Genomic DNA, 17,946 nt, shown 5'->3' with positions numbered 1-17,946 from the left:
TGGATGGTTTTTTTTTTTTTTTTTTTTTTTTTTTTGCTGGGAGAGTTGTTGGTTGAAATGTTGGTACCTTTGGTTGAGAAAGTGAAAAGAGATGGGATGTAAGAGGTTTTGTTTAGAGAGAGAGTACATGGAGGTGAGGTGGTAGAGTGGTTAGGGGATGAACTTATGTTTGCAAGGATAGATTTTATAAGGCCATTATGGAGAGGATGGGCTACCAATAGGGTCGAGAGGGAAGTGGTGGTTTATGTTGGGCTTTGGCTGAGAGGTTGACAAGTGGATGGGGGAGTAATGATACTGTCATTAGAGGAGGGAATATGTCCCATTGTGATAGGAACGTTAACCATTTCTTCTGCCAAATAGAGGTTATTTTTATCCTTGGTGCCATTTTCTATGTCTCCAGCCTCACTCTCAGTCTCAGCATGCAACGGCTTGGCGGGAAAGAGCGAGTGATCGACAGCTCGCCTAGGAGCATTAATTGCATCATCAGAGAGGGGCGTGCTATCTAGAGTAGTACCATTGTCAAACATGACAGCTAACTAGTGATAACTCTACCCTGGATGGGGAGGATTCAACAAGAGAAGAGGGCGATGTGAAGCTCTGGCGGCTATGTGCCAATTTTGCAAAGGAGGCCTTTTTGGGGCTAAAGCTAGATTAGTTTCACCATAATGAATCAAGAGAGCCGTGTGAGGCATTGAGTATTATGAACTTAGGGCTGAGAATCTCAATAAGATTGTCTTGTAGATGAGAAGGGAAGTCAGTGTTTGCTTTCATTTCCAAGGAGCATTTGAACATGCAGACATGAATGTCGTGATCGAGACGAGCACAGAAGTGAAGATTGGTAACCTCTCATATTTGACTTTAACCTCGTAGCAGGCTCCATTTAGAAGGGAGATGGAGAGGGAGCTGACTAGCAGCTTGAAGATGTCGATGAGCACTTTGATTCTAATGAATCTAGACCACTTGGAAGAGTCCGTAGCACTAGATTCAATCAGAGATCCAACTCTTTTTGCTAGTGAGGGTGCCATTTTCATGGACATGAACTCAAGGGGGACTCCATAGAATTGAATCCAAAACTCTAAGGAGGTGAATGTCTAGGAGAGGATAAAGAGATCGCAGTTGAAAGACCAGGGAGCTCCAAATCAAACCTTCTATTTATTGAGCTCGAGTTTGATGTGATTCGGAGTAGATCGAATCACCTCGAAAGACATTGGGCTTGATAGATCAAGTCTAGTTATCTTATTTATTATTCTTATGTGGTTTAGTCAAAGCCTTAGTATGTTAGGATTTTATTTAATTAGTTAAATCCAACTCTGTGCAGTTTTAAAAAAATATTTGCAGATATCCGAATAATATTAAACCAGTTGGATAGGATCGTCAACCTCTGAATCTACAACTTTGGCATTCATGATTTCTCTAGATTCAGAATCTATCTGCGACAAACAACTTTAGTATTCATAACTTCTTTAGATTCAGAATCTATCTACGACAAAACGATGAGTTAATCAAAGAAGATAAAGAAGACTGGTTTAGTTAAATTTGTTTTAAACTTTTTGATTTAATATCTATAAATTGAGTCTTATGGCTTATATCTTAGGCAGCTTGGAATAAAAGATTAATTAACTTTTACCCTAGCATCTCTCTCAGCTAAGTCGTCAGTCTCTACATATTCATTCTCCTCCTTTACCAACCAGCGCCACCTCTTCCGTTGACACGGTTTCGTCTAGCTTCTAATCTTTCTCTATCGTCGATCCCCATAGCCCCATAGGGTAGGCTTGCTTCTCCCCCTTTGTCTCTTTATATTAACCGTCTCTACCTCTCGTACGGTTTTTACCACAGGCCTTCAATCATTTATCGCATTTGCATCCGCAAGCCATCACCACTATCATCGATTGCCGAGCGACATCCATCAACTACTCAGCCTCCAATCCATCATCACCTCTATCCTATACCTAGGAATCCGTGCCTCCACCCACAGATCCCAAATCCCGACATACCTGAATCTCGTAAGTCTGACCCTCCTATCTTTGTCTACCTTTTTGAAGATATCTTCTGATCTACAAATCCAATTTACATAAAACTAGATTCGTTGGAAATTTCTCTCTCAGAACTACTCGTATCAAACTTTCACATTGATTTAACAGTTAGATCCTCCATAATATCTATCCAAAATTATGTCCTCAAATCTGTCCAGAACAGCTACGAATCAGATCAAGCCGGTTCGTAACAATTGGTATCAGAGCATGTCTTCCTCGGACCAGATGCTAACCACAAGAAAGACCACACCAAAACATCATGAAGGCAATTTCGAGGTTACTAAAGAGACGTCTTTTTCATAGACGGGGACTACTTCTCACCTTGACGATAAGGTGAATGGAAGCGTAGTGGAATGATGTGATTCGGACTAGATAGAAAGATATTGAGCTTGATAGATCAAGTCTAGTTATTTTATTTCTTATTCTTATGTGGTTTAGTCAAAGTCTTAGTATATTAGGATTTTATTTAATTACCTAAATTCAGCTTTGCGCAGTTTTAGAAAAATATTTACAGAATATTCTATAGATATCCGAATAATATTAAACTAGTTGAAAAAGATTGCCAACCTCTAGATATATAACTTTGGCATTCATGACTTCTACAGATTCAAAATATATCTGCGGCAAATAATTTTGATATTCATGACTTCTTTAGATTTAGAATTTATCTGCGGTAAAATGAAGGGTTAATTCGAGAAGATAAGGAAGACTTGTTTAGTTAAGTTTATTTTAGACTTTTTAATTTAATCTCTATAAATATGGCCTTATGGCTTGTATCTTAGACATGCTTAAAATAAAAGATTAATTGGCTTTTGCCCTGGCATCTCTCTCAACTAGGCCGTCGGCCTCTACATCTCCTTCCTCTTTTACCAACCAGCGCCACCTCTTCTGTTGGCACGGTATCATCTAGGTTCTAATCTCCCTCTACCGTTGATCTCCCTCTGCCGTCGATCTCCCTCTGCCGTCGATCTCCCTAGTCTCATAGGGCAGGTCTACTTCTCCCCTTTCGTCTCTTTATCTTAACCGTCTCTACTTTTCGTATGATTTTTACTATAGTTGTAGGCCAGTCATAGCCTTCAACAATCTATCGCATCCGTATCCGCAAACCACTACCATCATCATCTATTGCCGAGCCACCTCCATCAACTACTCGGCTTCCACTCCATCATCACCTCCATACTATATCTAAGAATCCGTGCCTCCACTCGCGAATCCCAAATTCCGTGCAGCATCACTATGAATTGGATCAAGCCGATTTGTAATCGAGTTCGAAGGAGAGGATGAAAAATATATTTTTCAACCTCTACGAACTCTAAAGATCCCCAGAGATACCAAGCTTTAGATAGAGCATTTTTCAAACCAACTTGGTTAAACAATTTGTCAGATAAAAGCTTTCCTATAAGACAAATGTTGGGTTTCCTACTAGGGACAGAGAAGTCTTTAGCCAAAGGGATGATCCCCTCAATCCTGCTATCAGCAAGGAGAGACGAGAACTTTAGGAGCAATGCTTCGTCCACCATTTCTCAAGCAGAGGCTTAAACAGATAGAGGAGTAGGTTGAGATAGAGGAAGAGAGGGGAGGAGTCGTGAGAGATAGGATAAGAGGAGGGAGCTGTTTAGGAGACATTAAAGAGTGGAGGGCCAAGGTAAGAGTGAGCAAAATGAAGGGTTGAAATCTAGTGAGGGAGAGGTTGTAGGGAGAGAAGAGAGGAGAATCACAAGCTTAAGGGAGAAGACCGGAGAGAGACTCCAGGAGAAAAAGAAGAGGACTACTCATCTTCCACAGACCAAAATCGTGGGTGCTTTAAAAGTACCATTAAAATGTGTGTTTGTGTGTGTGTGTTTATATATATATATATATTCTATATGCAAGTTTGTCGAAGAAAACTTCTTCCCTTTGCACTATTAATACATCCAAGTAGTGGAGGAGGAGGCTCGGAGATAAAGCTCGAATACTCCACAATTATTTATACATCAAACTTATATTGGCATGCAAGTAGACTCTCAAGAAGAATAACGAAAAGCCTCTATAAAGTTAGCCATGATCTCTTTTTCTCTATTATACGTAAGAGCAAAATCGGGTTGAAGTTTGATCTGGACATATTCAGGTAAAAGATTTATATCTGTTTTGAATACGGATTTATATAAAAATAAAAAATATATTTAAAATATTTGAATATAAATTCAGATATGAGTAAATTTTTTACATGATTTCCAAGGGCCCAAAAGGCGTTTCGACTTTTTAACTTGGTGCGCCTCTTTTAGAGTGTTGATATGTTCTGCATCATTTTCTCTGCACACCACCTGTTCGACTAAATGCTTCATATATCGCCTAAGCAAAATTTATGGCTGGAACCTTCTTGTTGAGACTTCTTGTCTAAACCTGATATAGATAATGCGATGCAGTTGGCTGCATGCATGAGAGGATGTAACACTGCATGCCATTTGCTTCAAAGAGTTAATGTCATCTCTGACTCGTTGGCAATCATTATAGGTATGAGTCACAATTGTTTGCTACTCCTTAACTTTTGTCTCAGTTTTAACTTTGAAAGCATTGTTTAGTTCAGATGTTGTGTTTGCGTCGATATTAGCAGGAAGACGTTATGAATTATTTCGCTCGTACAGAACACATTTCTTGCTCGAGGAAATGCAAGTTGGAGAGAGCATCAGGAGCGTGCGACAAAAAAGCTCATTGAGTAGAAAGAAAGAGTATTCGACATCCCTTTCTCCAATCTCCAGTTCCCACCTTAATCCTCCTTCCCCAACCACCAAGAGAACCTTCTCTCACATATTTCAACATTGCTCCGCAAATCGAGATCATGCCACAGGCCGAGCAGGACATGCACGAATGGTTGTTTCTGGATTTGTGCCAACCACTTTCGTTGCCAATTGCCTGCTCCATATGTATATCAAATGTTCGAATTTGTGTTTTGCCCTCATGTTCTTCGAAAAAATGTTGCAAAGGGACACTGTCTCTTGGAATGCTATGATCTCGGGTTATTGCCAGAATGGCTCAATGGGCATTGCACAATCATTGTTCGAAGTGATGCCTAACCGTGATGTTATCTCGTGGAATTCCCTCATATCCGGGTACTGTCAAAATGGTGATTTATGTGATTGTATTTATCTTTTCTCACAAATGCGTCAAGGTGGGTTTGTTCCAGATCGGACCACCTTTGCTGTTCTCCTCAAATCATGTGCTGCGTCAGAGAATTTTGAGAATGGCATCCAGATTCATGCGGTGGCGGTGAAATTGGGTTTGGATTTTGATGTTATGACGGGGAGTGCTCTTGTCGATATGTATGCAAAATGCAAGAGTCTGAATGACTCGCTTTATTTCTTCTATGACATGCCTGAGAGAAACTGGGTCTCGTGGAGTGCTATCATTGCAGGATGCGTTCAGAATGAGAATTATGCTTATGGATTGGAGTTGTTCATAGAGATGCAACGATCAGGGGTTGGGGTGAGCCAGTCAGCTTATGCAAGTGTGTTTAGAGGTTGTGCTGGGTTATCCTCCAAAAGAGTAGATGATCAATTTCATGGGCATGCTTTGAAGAACAATTTTAGCTCTGATATTGTAGTTGGAACTGCCATCATGGACATGTATGCAAAAGGTAATAGGTTGGATGATGCTATGAGAGTATTTCAGTGGTTACCCACTCTTACCTTGCAGTCATGGAATGCTATGATTGTTGGCTTCACACGTAATGAACAAGGTTTTGAGGCTCTGGAGCTATTTCAGATCATGAACAGGTCTGGTGTTGGTTTTGATGAGATTAGCTTATCAGGTGTTTTCAGTGCTTGTGCGGAGATTCAAGGATATCTACAAGGCTTGCAAGTTCATTGCCTGGCTTTTAAAACTGGGTTTTATTCAGACATCTGTGTTAGGAACTCAATTTTGGATATGTATGGGAAGTGCAAAGCTTCATCAGAAGCTTTCTTTGTTTTTGGGGAGATGAACCAGAGAGACGCAGTCTCTTGGAATGCTATTATTGCTGCTTTTGAACAGAATGGACAGTACGAAGCTACCTTGTCTCATTTTGATCAGATGTTACAGTGTGGCATGGAACCAGATGAGTTCACCTTTGGCAGTGTCATTAAAGCTTGTGCAGGATTGCAGTCTTTGTGCTACGGAATGAAGATTCACAACAAGATTATCAAGTCAGGTCTTGGCCTGGATTGTTTCATAGGTAGTGCTCTTATTGACATGTATTGTAAGTGTGGGATGATGGTAGAGGCACAATATCTTCATAATAGAATAGAGAGACAAGTGCCTGTGTCATGGAATGCTATCATATCAGGGTTTTCACTCCAGAATCAAAGTGAGGAAGCACAAAATTTATTTTCTGAGATGTTGGATATAGGCATAACACCCGATAACTTCACATATGCCACAATCCTTGATACTTGTGCAAATCTGGCCACCATTGGGCTTGGAAAGCAAATCCATGCTCAGATCATCAAGAAGGATCTGCACAAAGATGTTTTCATATCCAGCACCATTGTGGACATGTATTCCAAGTGTGGGAGCATGAAAGATTCTCTGCTGGCATTTGAGAAGATGCATGAACGAGACTTTGTTTCATGGAATGCCATCATATGTGGTTATGCTCAGCATGGCCATGGAGTAGAAGCACTAAGAATGTTTGAAAGGATGCAATCACAGAATGTGCGACCAAATCATGCAACATTTATAGCAGTTCTTCGGGCATGTGGGCATGTTGGATTGGCTGATGAGGGAATGCATCTTTTCCAATTGATGACCCACCATTATAAACTGGAACCACAGCTGGAGCATTTTGCCTGCATGGTGGATATAGTAGGCCGCTCAAAGGGCCCTCACGAGGCTTTAGAGCTTATCAACAACATGCCATTTGAAGCAGATGCAGTGATATGGAGAACTCTTCTGGGTGTTTGCAAGCTCCATAGGAATGTGGAGGTGGCGGAGCTGGCAGCCAGCAACATACTACTAACTGATCCGAATGATTCTGCAGCGTATGTTCTTCTATCAAATGTCTATGCAGAATCAGGAAGATGGGGGGAAGTTTCAAAGATGAGGAGGATAATGAGGCAGAATAGGCTGAAGAAGGAGCCTGGATGTAGCTGGATTGACGTGAAGAATGAGATGCACATGTTCCTTGTGGGGGACAAGGCTCACCCTAGATGCATAGAGCTATATGAGAGGTTGAATGAGCTTATTGGTGAGATGAAGTGGGCAGGCTATGTGCCTATATTAGATTCTTTTATCCTGGGCGAGGAAGAGGAGAGCACAGATCAGCAGGAGTTGGTAGAAATCAGCAATGGTTGAACTGCCAGGGAACCGAAGATGTTGTTTTACAAAAATTAAGTAAAAGGTATGGCATGATTTGCATATACTAAAAAAATACATGATTGTGGTGTAATGCAAATTTAGGTTTGCAAGTGTTAAATGGAAATCTGACTTACTGACAATCCCTTGCATAAACTGACAAGCTAAGATAGCTGTTCCCATGTATCAATACGTACTAAACTTTTACATTCCAATATTATCAAACTCTGGATTGTGGAGAATCTGCCTGAAGCAAAAGGTCCTATATCTAATGTGGCAAGTGCCAATTTCCATAAAATGAAATACATACAGTATGAAGTTTAAAATAATTGTAAAGCAGAAGTTCGTGCGCTAACAAATGGAGTATCGTCATGGCACACCTGATTTCATGATAAAGCATTTCTGCACTTCTATTAATAGGTTTTTTGTAGCACTTTAACACGAGTTTATTGCTGGCTAGAGGCTTCTTCCACTTTTATGGAGTTCTCTTTTGCAGCTTGAGTTAAGTTTTGATTTTTCTGTTTTGCAATTTGTATTATTTTGACATCCTTCAGGCACTAAATTGACATCATTTCACTAATCCTGATTCCCATGAACTTGTTTGGTTCTTGATGTTCTTTCTAAATACAGATTACATAAACTTTTTTTATTATTAAATGATAAACTTTAGCTAATCAAGATGCTGTTTTAATGCTTTTGGTTAGGTACATGAAATATGCAAGGGCACAAGGCCAGAAGTTGTTCAAGAACTACAATATATTATCTCTAATTTTCAATTTGACAGGATCTATGCAACTCAAGGTCAACTGTTGGAAGATGTCGATTTATTATAGTATGTACCAATTATTTTCTTTCTTATTTTTTGAACAATCAAGTCTTTTCTTCAATTATTCCAACTATTCTCCACGGTTTCAGAAGTTTAGGTTAGTGGTCTTGCAAATATTGAAGCAAAGAAGAAATTTGAGTTTTTGGAGCCTGTAAGTGCAGTAATAGATTCTCATATGAGGTATTTTAAGAAGATAGGTTCTTTTCTTCATCAAAAATCTCCATCAGTGTTTCAGCCAATCTGATGCCCTCAATGACTCTGAATTTTCTTTTCTTGTTATAGGATATGAATTGTTTTAGTCAGATGGCATCATTCTCTCACCAGGTAGACTGTGTTATATGGTATGCTAAACTGTGAAAGATGTTATCTTCCCAGGATCATTTCTTACTAAATTTCTTCATTTAGGCTTTAACATGTGCATAAGAATCAAAATAAATTGCTAATAGTCAAGAAGACAAACTTGAGAATCCAACAGTTCCAGACACAGGTTGAATTTGCAAGCTTAAGATAATTAAGTAATGCAGACAACCTCAACTTGCAGTGGTGGTATGTATGTAGTGGGTGCTCATTCCTCCTATAAGAAAATAGAAGCTTTGATGAACTCTAATTCAAATGGGAAGTTACCCTCTGTAATTGACCAGTTACACCTCTGTTGAGAAACTCATCTTTGTTCCATGTTCGTAATGCAGGTAACTTCTTTTTTAATTGACGATATCCTTTTAGTCACTCTGAATATGCTTTTCATCTCTACAATTTCACAGATATAATGGTTTGATTGTCCCTAATGGCGCTTCTTTTACATGTCTGAGCTCAGTTAGCTATACCTAATTTCGTATCTTTGTTCCAACTATGTTTTTGGATGGAATTTTCATCTTTTAACACTATGCTACTTGTTGTCTAATTGTCAACTTTCTTTCAGGTTCAAGTAATAAAACACGGTTAACTTTTAAAGCACTCGTCAAGTTTAAGAGGAGACTGGAAAAGCAGGTTCTTTGTATTTGATAACGATAGAATTTTGTACTACTACAGAAATAAATCGAGTAAGCGAAGGTATCCAATCTCATCTGCTTTAATTTTCCATTTGACAATTATGATCTGAACATAAATGGTGTTCTTTTCATCTGATGCTTTGTCTTTGCATGTGTTAGTGGCATGGTTCGCTAGATTTGTCGATCCAAGCCTGATCCGAACTCTCTCTCTTTCTCTCTTTCACTCTTTCTTCTCACTCTCTCTCTTACTCTCCTTTTCTCTTTCTTTTTTTCTCTTCTTACTATATAACTATTGTTTCTCTTACGGAGAGATCTAGTTTCGGCAAACTCCGGCGAACTCCGACGAACTCCAATATAATTTTTTAATTAATTAATTTATTTCTCTCTCAGCTTTTTTCATTTCTTCCACTCTCTCTCTCTTTCTTCACTTTTCTTCTTGTTCACTACACTATGATTTTTCTTTCTTTTGTTTGATTTTCTTCCACTCTCTCGCTTTCTAATCTCTTATTCTTTTTAATTTTTATTGCAACATAGTTTTTCTTTCTTTATTTTCTTATTTCTAGTAAAATATTTTCTAAATTTGTATAAGTTTTTCTCTATTTTTAAATAATATTTAGAATTTTACGTAATTAAAAAGTCTGATCCAATCAAGGCAACCGATTCGGCTGATCCGGTTGATACGTATTGTTTTTCCGGAAGGCCGATCCCGATTTTTCGAATCTTGGTTAGTGGCACTACGTATTACTTGGGCATATGAGGGATCATTCTCACTCTTTGCTTTTTTGCTTGTGTTATTTAGCATATAAGGCTCCCTCCTAGATATGGTAGTTGTCTCTTACTTATTAAAAGTTTCACTTTATTATCTAAGTTTAAGGTATTGTTAAAAGTTGGACAAAATCTGTATTACCTTGGTTTTGGTGTTTGTGTTAAAGTAGAGAGAAGCTGAGCCCTTTTTGATTTTTGTTTGCTTTGCTCATTAACCATCACTTTTTGAGACATGAACTTATATAAGTATTATTATTAAATGGAAATTATGAAGCTCTTTTATTATAAGGCTAAAAGCCTAAAACTACGAAGGTCTCTATTTTCTACTTTCAAATTATTAGGTGGTTCAATGAAATTTGCACCAGATAGGTAATATGTGCTATCCTATTCTTGAAATTATTTGCTTGTCAGTAAATAATTTCTTAGCCAATGTCTTACTGCAAGCATTTTTTGTAAGATCAATATCTGCTGTAAATATTCTGGATTTGCTTTCTCTGTCTTTGATTCTCTAAGTGAGGACATCTATCACAACAATTAGCTGGTTCTGTTAGCACATGTAATTAGCAAGTTTGTGACAAAACAAAAACCATATGAGTTATAATTTGTTAGATTTAATTGTAAAGACTAAAAGCACATGTTAGAAGTGAATGAAGTGTTTTCTGTTTGAACAAGTTGGTTCCGTTCGAACGGATTCTTCTCGCGAAGACTATTTAAATATCTGTTTGAACGGTTTTTTTCGGAACACGGTGCCCGTTTGAACGTGATAAGCTATTCGATTCAAACAACTGCCTCCAGAGAGCTGATTGTATCCAATGTGGGAAATGCGTTCGAATGAGATTTTTCAAAGAGCTAGCTATACCCAACATGGAAAGAGCATTCAAACGGATGTTTAAGGACTTCAAACGTTTAGAAAGGCGTTCAAATGAGATTTTCGAGAAAGCTGATTGTATCCAACATGAGAAAGGAGAAAGGCGTTTGAACGGATGTCTAAGCACTTCAGCACTTCAAATGTTGGAAGATCGTTTGAATGAGATTTTGTAGAGTACTGACTGTGTCCAATGTGGGAAAGGTGTTTAAATTGATGGCTTGAAGACTTTGAACGTGGGATCCCCATTTGAACGGGATTTTCGAAATGCCATTGGCTGGAACTAAAACCGTTCGAACATGCAGGATCTCGTTCGAACGGGCATTACAATTGAAGGGTAATATTTTTTTTCATCCTACCCTCTTCTTCATAAAATGGCAACTTCCTAGAAAATGGTTTCCTTGTGCGACAATAGCCACTAAGGTGACAACGGTTGATGTGATGCAGGTTTGGCCTCCTTATTTTTGGTTTTCCCCCTCTCTCCTCCCTCTCGATCTTCACTAGAACAAGGTCAGTGCCAGAGGGGCACTGTGCAATGTACATGCCGCTCAAAATGCACTTCTGGCTGCACTTGAATCCTTATTGGGAACTTTATAATATATGCTTATGGCATTGGATCTTAAATTAATTGGATCCTTCAACCCATTTCTTTTCATAAATTAATTAGTCTTTTGATGTTGGTAAAGCTTTCAGAAAGTTTAAAAAGTCTCTCGTCTTATGCCTTAGTGCCATCATCTTCTCTCATTGTGACTGTGAACATTCTGTCTAGCTTTCTTCGTCTATATTATTGATATCCATTGTTGTGCATATTGAGTCTGTTTAATCACTCATGGAAAGCAGATAACTTCAGAATTTTGTGTTCATCATTGTTCATTACTGTAGCAACTTCAAAAGTCTGAACATTCTCTGTAGTATTTTTCCAATCTGTCATTTTGTTGAGTAATTGATGCATGCTATTGGCAAACATTTATGTTGCAGTATGAGGACAAGTTTTATTTTCATAGAAACAATCTCGATCTCATGTTTTATACTTTTATGATTTAGCATATGGGACGCCGTCAAATTTAATGATATACAAATTTTAAATTGGATGCTTGTGGTGTCAGATACTACAAATATCAAATATGATAACCTAACAATGACTTCCATCATACATTAGATGCACCAAGATTCAAACTTACAGAAGGGAAGCATCCTGCACGTGTCGAAAGATTAAGGATTTTGGTGAACAGGAAAGTTGTCTACAAGGTTGTTCCTTATTGCATTTAACTTGTCATTTGGGTGATCCTACAATGCTGGAGAGGTTGCTACAGTTTGCTGCATATATCGTTCTACAGGGCTTCCAATGTAGGATACCTTTTACCACTGCGTCTTCAAAAAAAAAAAAATGACACCCTTGCCAAGTATCTTCTTATGCGATAGGTCTATCTCCAAGCTAGAAAATGTAGAACCTGAACCTATAGACTACAGATAGTATTTTGCCAAGTGCTGACTTGTCAGGATCGACATATATAGGAATTTCATTCCTAAAACCTGATTTGTCATTTTCATGGGTGATCGTGTAATAATAGAAAAAAAAAATCGTGCATGTGCACTACCCTTCTCCTCTCGCCCGTTACATGACGAGGTGGCTGTAGAATTACGCCAAATCTGATTTGGTTTCTAGATAAAATCCAAAAACCTACATATAAATAAAAACCCTAAATCCTCATTCACCCACCCCAGCCTCTTTCTTTCTTCTTCTTCTTCTTTCTTTATAATCGGAGTCATGTCATGGGATTGGACCACCGGAGCATCGCCGAAGCAATCGAAGACCACTACACGACTCGCAAGTCAGCACTCCCTCACCCATCAAATTTAATTTAAGTTTAATGGGTTAAAATAGAAATACCTAATTTCGGTGTTGTGGCCTCGTTGGTGAACCTCACCGGCCGGTAGCTTCGGGTTGCTGCCGCTCCGTCACTGAAAGTTCGTGCTTTAAGCCTTGACACCTTCTAGGGAATCCCTCATGGCTCAAGTCGTGGTCGGCTATGGGTAGAAAGTCTTCCACTACTGGTTGCCATGACCGATCTTCCCTCCCCTCGTTTATGTCGTCGAGGTCGCGAGGAGGGCATTGGTGAGGTTGGCGAACTGCTGGCGACAGTGATTGCCGATGATTTTCTTTCTCCATCCCCCTTTCTCTCTTCTTCTTTTCTCCCTCATCGCTCTCATCTGGATATACCCAAGCCTAACCTTTTCTTCTTTCGGGTTTGGGTCTGGATTCCGGACCCAAGGACCCGACCTGACCTGGCCCTTAATAGTAAGTTAGGGGATGTGGGTTCAGTTGGTTTTTGGTTGGGCCTTGGCCTAGCCCGATTATTATGAAAAGAAAAGGTGGGTTGCAGGCAAGTCGCAGCCCAGCCCAACCTAATGGGTTTAAATCAATCCAATTTAGCTATTTATTTAGTTTTAGAATTTAAAAATTATATTTTAAAAATAATTATATTTTATCTGCTCAAATTATTTACACTATTTTCCTATAATTTTTATTTTATTTCTAGGGTTCTTATTACATGAGGACATAATATTTATAATATAAATATTTTAGTATTTTGAAAGAGAGAGGAGAAAGAGGAGAAAAGAGATTAGAGATAAGATTGACAAGACATTAAACTGATAGATGTAAGTCATGTCAAGGGTAAAATTAGAATCAAATTGAAAGAATAATAAAATTTATATATTATTATTTAATTATTTATTGATGACTGAATTTGATTAAGAAAAATAAAGTTATTTTAGTGTTTGGTTAAACGAATTGGGCTTATTATTTAAAGGTATTGATTTTTAGCACGTGGACTAGAGATTAGAGATTTCAGTCATTTTACCTAGACACAAGTGAGTGGGTCACTCACATATTTATCTGTATTATATTTCGTATTTTTTATCAAACCGCGTATTTCTCCGTGTGCAAATTTATTATTATATTTTTATGTGAAATATATATGATTCAGTGTATTGCTATACTTTGTACAAATAGCAATTTTTAATAAATAAGAATATTAGTGTAGATCGTAATTTTTGATTTCCAAAGTGGAATTAGATGTGTAAATAGTCAAAATCTATGAGAAGAACGAAGCGAAGATGGTGGTGGTGGTTTGGTGAAAAGAGGTGATTTGATAGATGAAAATTGGGGATAGATGTTATGTGGTTAAGATAGCAGATTGTGAAAGATGTGCATATAGATACAATGGATTGTTATGAGGGGGAATGAACGAAGGTGGAGAAGTGGACTGGCCTCAGAGACGAGGGGAACAACTAGACAAAGGATATTTAGAAGTTAGATGAGAGAATTAAGGGAGAATAGATCTTTAGAGTGTTGGAGGAATATAGAGACTCGAGAGATAGGTTTTCAACTAAAATAATTGTATATTTTTTTTTAATTAGAGCTGCACTCCACATATATATATATATATATAGGGCTTATATTAGAGATAAATATAAAGTAGAGATAAACATAATTTAACTAAATTAGTCTTTCTTGTCTAGCTTGGATTAATTCTTCGTTCTGCCACAAATAGAGTCCGAATCTGAGGGAGCACTGAATATGAAATTTTTAGATCTGGACATCACCGATCTTCTCCAACTAATTTCATAATATTCGGATATCGGACGAATATCTTCTGAATATTTTTTTGAAACTGCGTAAAGGTTAACTGAATTGAACTTAGCTAATTAAACAAACTCTAACCTATTTAGACTTTAACTAAACCAAATAAGAAGATAAAATAACTAAACTTAATCCATCGGGCCCAATGTCCCTATGATGTGATTTGATCTTACTCAGATTGCATCAAAATAAGAATTTTGCAATTCTTCTATAATATGATATGGATAGTGAACATACACAAGAACAACTAGCATCGGCATCGGCACCGGTACAAGCACACAATAAGTATATGCATATTATGGATATGGAGTATAATAAGAGTGTTGTGGCTCTGGTAGGTGTGATTGATATGATGGTAATAATGATGAACTCATATCATCATGTGGGCGCATCTTCCCTAATGTCCTGCTATGTACAGACTCAAATCATTTCCTTAATTGGCTGTAATCATGTTAAGCTTGAGATAGTCCATTTTATTTATTTTGTCTCTAATAAATTTTGCTTTATGATTGTCAAGGTCTGGACCTATGGTCTTAATCTTGGGTGTCGTGTGTGAAATTTTCATCCTCTATAAAAATAATATTTGTCGGAGAAAGTTGTATAGCAGGGACGCATGTCTCATATTCATCAAGGATACATGTCTTATCTTCATCATCATTGCTACCAGATTGAATTTCATTATTATCACCATCACCATTATTATCTCTAGTCTCATCATTATTAATTTTATCTAAGCCTTCTAATACATTAATTGATTGTGAAGATCTAACTTGACTAATAACTAGTTATGAAGATCTAGCTTGACTAGTAGTTAATTTATAATAATTGATGGAAATAAGAAAAAGTAAAAAACAATAGGCTCTATATGTCATATCATATTTGTTAGGAAAATAACTAAAATTGATTTGATTATGATTGATGGAAATAAAAGAAATTTATAAAAAGGACACCACATCAGCACAATGACTGTCATGGCTCGGCATAGGGGTGTGCCACTTGGCACACCCCGTGGCAAGTGCTGTGCCACTACTGGCACGGAAAGTGCTAATCGGCATGGCAAATGCCGATCGGCACAACCATTCTTGATTTAACCTAATGTTGAAAGCTCTCATAACTCTAAAAGTGTTTCACTGCAGCTGGTACCTTTGACTATTTGTGATCATTTTTTTTGTTGCTGAACGTTGAAGGTATGATATGCTTCAACTGTGTCCATGTTTTAGCAAAAGTAACAATACTTCTGTCAGCTTGTTTTGCTGATATTTCCTAATTCACTCACATATTTTGTAATCTATTACCTGAGAGTACTACTTGATGCAGGATGGCATGCATATTGGATATTATTTATTCCTTTTGCTGTAAGTATGCATTGCTTCTATTCATATCTGCAATATTGCAAATCGAATTGTTGTTTGTACTATGATACTTCTCAGGCCTCATCTGGTTGAATTTATATGTCGATAATTGATTTTTTTAATCTTTAATTAGACATTCAATTTCTGCAGCTTCTTCTTAAGGTTGGAGCAAAATTGGAGCACATCATCACCCAGTTGACTCATGAGGTTGCAGGAAACTATTCCGCCATCAGAGGAGATCTAGTAGTAACTCCTTCAGATGGCCTCTTCTGGTTTCAGAACCCTAAAATATAAAAATAGTCCTCTTCATAATCCACTTCATCCTTTTCCAAAATGCATTTGAGATTGCATTGTTCTTCTCAATACTGGTGAGTAATACAGGTTACACCACTTTGTATGTGTGAATAAAATTTTTTGTTTGAACTAATTGAGCTATTAAGTGAACTCTAATTTCTCAGTGCTCAGCAATTAGTTTTATTTACCGGCTACACCTCAAAACAGGTCATATCATTAATGTCGGATCATGGTCCCCCATAAGTGCAAATTGGGAAGTACTACCGGTATAACGAAAGGAGCCTAGGGCAAGCGTTAATAAATTGGTTTGCTGGATGGAAAAGAAAGCATGAAAGTTTAGCCAGTAACCAGAGGTTCTATTGTGTTCATATGTTGCAATATGCTTTTAGGAGCGTAACAACCTTATGCCATTCATAAAGACTAACCAATTCCTCCTTGTTGGGTATGAATGATATCAATGCATTTCAGCCATAGAGAGTTAAGAGACAAGCGACAAACAAAAGTCTCCAGAGGAGGTAAACATATTATGTCACCATGCAAGAAATCAGTGTGAGCTGCAAACAAAGATCTAATTTACCTTTTGTTGGGGAACTATCACAAATTTGTACCTTTCTGAAGGTAACATTATCATCAAAAGTACTTTGAAAACTTAGATTATCTAAATTAAATGTTGTGCTTAACAAGAGGACATCATGGAATTTTTCCTGTTTAATTTCTGAAAGTATCAATATTGATTCACCTTTTGGGAATGATCTGAAAGTTTAGGCTTCTAGTGAACAGCTTGTCTCAGTTAAGAACTCTGTTTGATGCTGACTCTTGTTATTAACTTGCTAGTCTACACAGTAGAGCTTGATCAAGTTCGAAAAAAATAAATATAGAAGTACATCAGATCAAATTATGTTCTGATATAGCAACTTAAATGCTCATCTTGAGAGACCCCTTGAAGTATGAGGAAATGCTATTTTCCGCAGATGACTTATGGTTTTAGTTCCTGCATCATGGGGAAAATAGTCCGGAGAGTCGTTATCAGGTAAAATAAAGTTTCAATTCTTACACCAAAATTTAGTTCCTCATGATCAATGTGAACTCATATCGTCATGCTTCTTGGTGCTTTCAGTTTCATTAGTCAGCTCCTTTGCAGTTACAGCACCCTGCCACTCTATGGCATCGTTACTCAGGTTGATTGCATAACAAATTGTACTTCTTTTAATTGCTTGAGATCATTAAAAGACTAATGCTTCTATTATGATTCTTATTTTCACATGAAGATGGGAAGTTCATTCAAGAAAGCCATATTCGAAGAGCATATATTCAGGCAGGTCTCATGGGATGCAGAGAAGGTAAAGAAGAGGAAAAGGAAGGCAAAGCATGAACAAAGATGTCCGTGGAATCCAGATGAGCATTGTTCATCAAAGCGAAACATCGATAGAAAAAGAAACAGCTACACTATTGAAAAATAATTCATCAAGTTATTCATGATCTAATTAAGTACTTCCATAGGTTCTTTTCTTTGCTGAAGAGTTGTCAGAACTTGACAAATTCACTTGTATAGGCTTTAACAGACATGTAATTTACTGCAACTTCTTTGTATAAACATATCATCACATCTCATTTGTATAAATATACCGTCAAGTCCTCGTATATATACAGTTCGAAAATTTCGGTTTCAAGTTCTAGGTTAAACTCACATTTAAATCAACCTCAGCATAGTTTAGGAAAAAAAACAGGGTAAAGTCTGAACAATGGAAAATTGGAAATTGGAAATAGCTCATGAGCTTGACCTGGTTTTGAGTTCAAATTAATTGGCATACTTTAATTCACCAACCATGAGTAGGTGTAAGAAATCAAGACTAAGTTTTCCTTATAAAA

General features: G+C 37.5%; 1 protein-coding gene across 25 annotated transcripts; it reads left to right on the top strand.

The window, feature by feature from the left end:
- Positions 1 to 3,331: 3,331 nt before the first annotated feature.
- Positions 3,332 to 17,735, top strand: LOC140794973 (pentatricopeptide repeat-containing protein At3g02330, mitochondrial). Of its 25 annotated transcripts, XM_073147280.1 has the most exons (14): positions 3,332 to 4,140; positions 4,252 to 4,526; positions 4,600 to 7,386; positions 8,045 to 8,172; positions 8,256 to 8,346; positions 8,449 to 8,490; positions 9,086 to 11,122; positions 11,233 to 15,786; positions 15,934 to 16,151; positions 16,285 to 16,430; positions 16,546 to 16,695; positions 17,049 to 17,107; positions 17,195 to 17,255; positions 17,346 to 17,735. In XM_073147280.1, exons 2-3 carry the CDS (start codon positions 4,433 to 4,435, stop codon positions 7,338 to 7,340), a joined length of 2,835 nt encoding a protein of 944 aa, XP_073003381.1. In that variant the 5' UTR covers positions 3,332 to 4,140; positions 4,252 to 4,432; the 3' UTR covers positions 7,341 to 7,386; positions 8,045 to 8,172; positions 8,256 to 8,346; positions 8,449 to 8,490; positions 9,086 to 11,122; positions 11,233 to 15,786; positions 15,934 to 16,151; positions 16,285 to 16,430; positions 16,546 to 16,695; positions 17,049 to 17,107; positions 17,195 to 17,255; positions 17,346 to 17,735. The 25 variants fall into 25 exon arrangements, with proteins under 25 accessions (XP_073003381.1, XP_073003387.1, XP_073003393.1 ...); XM_073147286.1 differs by having other exon boundaries at positions 8,045 to 11,122; positions 11,233 to 11,295; positions 15,568 to 15,618; positions 15,749 to 15,786; XM_073147292.1 differs by lacking the exons at positions 8,256 to 8,346; positions 8,449 to 8,490 and having other exon boundaries at positions 9,086 to 9,216; positions 15,749 to 15,786.
- Positions 17,736 to 17,946: the final 211 nt, after the last annotated feature.

The sequence above is a fragment of the Typha latifolia genome, chromosome 9 (assembly GCF_019914945.1).
Source record: "Typha latifolia isolate L0001 chromosome 9, TyphaL0001v2, whole genome shotgun sequence".
NCBI classification, from domain to species: Eukaryota; Viridiplantae; Streptophyta; class Magnoliopsida; order Poales; family Typhaceae; genus Typha; species Typha latifolia.
This window is presented reverse-complemented; position numbering and strand designations above follow the sequence as displayed.